Consider the following 5,000-nt stretch of genomic DNA (forward strand, 5'->3'; position numbering starts at 1 on the left):
TGCTGGTCAGGGTGTAGGCGATGGACTTCTTCAGGTTGTCAAAGATCAGACGGCCTGGAGAAAGAGACATTTCCAGAAAGAGGAACGATGAGAATACTATCTGACATCAAGAAGTTGCCGTACTTATGTCATACAGGTGTGTCACGGTGTTGCCAGCTCATTAAAATACAGGAAACATATCATACTGTGGAGTGCTTTGCATTTCTATATGACACTCAACCTGCAATGCTGTAACTAATTCTTCACCACCGCCCCTTTCTTCCTGTCTGTTCTGTTTTGTTTATTGAGTCACTTACTATTTTATTTACTGTGCACTTACTGTTTTTTGTAGAAAACAATAAAAACTACTAATCATAAATAAGAAATTATTCACAACCTTTCTCTTGTTGCATTCCCTTGATGAGCTGTATATTTTAGGTAAAACTGAAAAGCAACAACACTTATCCCCACACCTCTTAACATGAAGTAATTAACTACTGGCTCTGGAAATGATGGATCACTCCTTCACTTTGGAGATGGATTTGTAATTTCTCCTAACTTTATTTGGTGTATTTTTACAGGGACAATGCATGTTGCCTATGCCACTATTGCACTGGAAATGCACCAGCATGAGGCACCTTGTTGTTGTTGATGAATGTTCATCTGTAGACTTTGGGCATGTGCTAAAAACCTATTTCACTTTCTCACTACTCGCCTCCTCTTTCTTCACACCCCTCTCTCCCTCTATCCCTCTCTCTTACCATCCTCCACTCTTGTGAGGATGGAAGCAAAGTTGTCACCCAGATTGATAACATCTCATCTATCTCCCTCTTCACACTCTTCTTTCCCTCCCTCCCTCCCTCCCTACTTCCTTTCCTCCGTCTCTCACCTTCCTCCACTCCAGTGACGATGGAGGCGAAGTTGTCGTCCAGCAGGATCATGTCGGCGGCCTGTTTGGACACGTCCGAGCCGGAGATTCCCATGGCAACGCCGATGTCGGCCTTCTTCAGGGCGGGAGAGTCGTTCACACCGTCACCTGTCACCGCCACGATGGCACCCTGACGGAGAGGGAGGGGAAGAGACAGAGAGAGGGAGGGAGAGAGAGAGAGAGAGAGAGGGGATAAGAGAGAGAGAGTTCATTGATAGATAAAGTTTCCTGTTCCCTGGAAAATACGTGTGCTGCGTAAACACCTATAACCACATAAAAACACTTTTTTATGTGTACGTGTACGTTTGCCTGTGTGGACCTGTGTGTGTGTGTGTGTGTGTGTGTGTGTGTGTGTCCATGTGTACCTGTCTCTGGCAGCCCTCGACGATGATGAGTTTCTGCTGTGGGGAGGTTCTGGCGAAGACGATCTCGGTGTGGTTCCTCAGAATATCGTCCATCTGGTCCTGAGAGAGGTCCTTCAGGTCCGTCCCGTGGATCACACAGGCCTTGGCGTCCCTAAACAACACAACACACACCATGAGCATCAATCAGCTTTGTGTACCTGACGATAAAACTACAGCCAGACAGCATTTTCTTAAGAATAAAAGGCTACACTGAGCAGATACGGTATAATAACGGTCATAGAAAACTTTTTACCAAGGGTGGAAGTAATTAATTATTTTTACTACTATTTCTACTTACTGTAGTAGTGAGTAGTTTTATTTTCACTTAAGTATGTTTTTGCTGAAGTATTATATTTGTGAGTACGAATTTTGCAAGCCTCAGAAACTGGACACTCGTAAATTGTGGAGTGATTCACAGTGAACGATCAGTCAGCAAACGAAGAGAAGAGTAATCCGACTTTACTTTGCTTGTGCACTTTATTTTGTCATTTCCAGATTTTCCAATTAAAAGAATCTAGTTTGAACTCTGTCCTCTCGTCCTTTTAGAATCACATGGAAAAGATCACAGCTGACAACGTTGTCTTTTCTAAAAAGTAACTCAGTAATGTTACTCTGAGTACATTTTAAATCAGCTACTTTTTATTTTTACACCGGTAATTTTACTTCTACTTAAGTAAAATATCAGTAGCGTTAAGTAACAATGCTTCTACTTGAGTAGGACATTCTAGTACTCTAGTAAAATATCCTGCAATACTGATGGAGGAGAGATGCAGGTTTGATTGAATTTTCTATGAGTGTTCAGCTGTTTGTTGATTGAATGTTGAGTATGCACTTTATTAGTAGTGTATGAAAGTGAGGCTGTGTGTGTATACAGTATGTGTGTGTGGACTGGCTCGTACTCGTGTGTTTTCTGTCTCACCTGGGGTTGACCTGGCTGACGGGGATGTTGAGGCGGGCGGCGATGTCCTCCACTGTCTCGTTGCCCTCGGAGATGATGCCCACGCCCTTAGCGATGGCCTTGGCTGTGATTGGGTGGTCACCGGTCACCATGATAACCTAGATAATAAGAGGAAGATGGAAGAAGAAGAAGATGAAGAAGAAGAAGAAGAAAGGGAAGAAGAAAAGGTAGAAGCAGAAGAGGAAGAAGATATGGAAGAAGTGGAAGAAGATCATGATGTAGAAGAAGAAAGGGAAGAATAAGAATAAGAGATAGAAGCAAAAGAGGAAGAAGATATACAAGAAGAGGAAGAAGATGATGATGTAAAAGAAGAAAGGGAAGAAGAAGAATAAGAGGTAGAAGCAAAAGAGGAAGAAGATATACAAGAAGAGGAAGAAGATGATGATGTAGAAGAAGAAAGGGAAGAAAAAGAATAAGAGGTAGAAGCAAAAGAGGAAGAAGATATACAAGAAGAGGAAGAAGATGATGATGTAGAAGAAGAAAGGGAAGAAGAAGAATAAGAGGTAGAAGCAGAAGAGGAAGAAGATATACAAGAAGAGGAAGAAGATGATATAGAAGAAGAAAGGGAAGATGAAGCAGAAAAAGAGGTAGAAGCAGAAGAGGAAGAAGATATACAAGAAGAGGAAGAAGATGATGATGTAGAAGAAAGGGAAGAATAAGAATAAGAGATAGAAGCAAAAGAGGAAGAAGATATACAAGAAGAGGAAGATGATGATGTAGAAGAAGAAAGGGAAGATGAAGCAGAATAAGAGGTAGAAGCAAAAGAGGAAGAAGACATACAAGAGGAAGAAGAAGATGATGTAGAAGAAGAAAGGGAAGAATGAAGAAGAAGAAAAGGTAGAAGCAGAAGAGGAAGAAGATATACAAGAAGAGGAAGAAGATGATGATGTAGAAGAAGAAAGGGAAGAAGAAGAATAAGAGATAGAAGCAAAAGAGGAAGAAGATATACAAGAAGAGGAAGAAGATGATGATGTAGAAGAAGAAAGGGAAGAAGAAGAATAAGAAGTAGAAGCAAAAGAGGAAGAAGATACACAAGAAGAGGAAGAAGATGATGATGTAGAAGAAGAAAGGGAAGAATGAAGAAGAAGAAAAGGAGAAAAAAGACGTTTTTCCTTCCTCCCTCTACACAATGAGAAAAAGCGCTGAAACATTTGTGCTTATCCCTTTTTCTGCACTGAAAAAAAAAAAATAAAAGAGAAAAAGGTTGAAGTTTCTTTTGATTGTGAGCTCAATTAATCCGCCCTCACATTCAGATGAGCAGACTGTCCCCCCCCGCGCCCCCCCCCCCCCCCCCCCCCCCGGTCTTTAAATGTCAGACTTGAAGCGCCCACCTTGATGCCGGCGGAGCGGCATTTGCCCACGGCGTCGGGCACGGCGGCGCGGGGCGGGTCGATCATGGACATGAGGCCCACGAAGCAAAGGTTGTCTGTCTGGAAGTTGACGTCATCCGTGTCGAAGGCGAAGCCCTTGGGGAACTTGTCCTCTGGCAGGTAGAGGTGGCAGAAACCTGGAGAGATGAGGAGAGAGAGGAGAGAGAGAGGAGAGGGGAGGAGAGAGGAGAAAGGAGAGGAGAGGAGAGAGAGGAGAGAGGAGAGAAGGGAGGAGAGAGGAGAGAGGAGAGAGGAGAGAGGAGAGGAGAGAGGAGAGAGGAGAGAGGAGAGAGGAGAGAGGGGAGAGGGGAGGAGAGAGGAGAGAGGAGAGAGGGGAGAGGAGAGAAGGGAGGAGAGAGGAGAGAGGAGAGAGGGGAGGAGAGAGGAGAGGAGAGAGGAGAGAGGAGAGGAGAGAGGAGAGAGGAGAGAGGGGAGGAGAGAGGAGAGAGGAGAGAGGGGAGAGGGGAGGAGAGGGGGGAGAGGGGAGGAGAGAGGAGAGAGGAGAGAGGAGAGAGGAGAGAGGAGAGGGGAGAGGAGAGAGGAGAGAGGAGAGGAGAGAGGAGAGAGGAGAGGAGAGAGGAAAGAGGAGAGAGGAGAGGAGAGAGGAGAGAGGAGAGGAGAAAGAGGAGAGAGGAGAAAGAGGAGAGAGGAGAGAGGAGAGAGGAGAGAGGAGAGAGGAGAGGAGAGAGGAGAGGAGAGAGGAAAGAGGAGAGAGGAGAGGAGAGAGGAGAGAGGAGAGGAGAAAGAGGAGAGAGGAGAAAGAGGAGAGAGGAGAGAGGAGAGGGGAGGAGAGAGGAGAAAGAGGAGAGAGGAGAGAGCAGAGAGGAGAGAGGAGAGGAGAGAGGAGAGAGGAGAGAGGAGAGAGGGGAGGAGAGAGGAATGAGATGTCACAGACTTTCCTAAATTGTACACACTAGTACTGAAATGATTACACTGCAAAAAACACCCATCTTAACAAGTCATCTAGTCTCATATTCAGCCTTCAAATCTTATTTTTCATAAACCAAGAGAAAAATTATGCGAATGAGGTGGAATAACAGTTTCACTTGTTTCAGGAATTTTCTAGAAATGAGTGTAAATATGTTGAAACAAGTCAGAATAAGGCAGATCACTGCACTACTATCAAGAAAATGACACTTGATTCTATAAAATTCTTGAAAAAAGTTGATTTGCATTGGAGACAAGTGAAATGATTTAACCCCATTGGCAGATTTTTTCACTTATTTTAAGAAAATTACGATTTCAGGACTCAATAATGGACTAAATGACTTGTTAAGATGGAGATTTTTTGCAGTGTAGTCGATTAATCGATTAGTCGATTGTCAGAAAATTAATCGATTATAATTTTGATAATCGATTAA

At 43.8% G+C, this 5,000-nt stretch overlaps 1 protein-coding gene across 1 annotated transcript in view; it reads right to left on the reverse strand.

Annotated features, from left to right (window-relative positions):
• atp1a3a (ATPase Na+/K+ transporting subunit alpha 3a) overlaps positions 1 to 5,000 on the reverse strand; it is a 28,977-nt gene that overhangs the window by 6,993 nt on the left and 16,984 nt on the right. The window contains exons 11-15 of the mRNA XM_071911110.2: positions 3,601 to 3,776; positions 2,231 to 2,367; positions 1,273 to 1,423; positions 869 to 1,037; positions 1 to 54 (exon numbers count right to left, since the gene is read on the reverse strand). The exon at positions 1 to 54 is cut by the window's left edge and continues 101 nt beyond it. Of these exons, the coding sequence (XP_071767211.1) occupies positions 1 to 54; positions 869 to 1,037; positions 1,273 to 1,423; positions 2,231 to 2,367; positions 3,601 to 3,776 (687 nt within the window). The remainder of the gene's footprint in view (positions 55 to 868; positions 1,038 to 1,272; positions 1,424 to 2,230; positions 2,368 to 3,600; positions 3,777 to 5,000) is intronic.

This window comes from Centroberyx gerrardi, chromosome 19 (genome assembly GCF_048128805.1).
Source record: "Centroberyx gerrardi isolate f3 chromosome 19, fCenGer3.hap1.cur.20231027, whole genome shotgun sequence".
NCBI classification, from domain to species: domain Eukaryota; kingdom Metazoa; phylum Chordata; class Actinopteri; order Beryciformes; family Berycidae; genus Centroberyx; species Centroberyx gerrardi.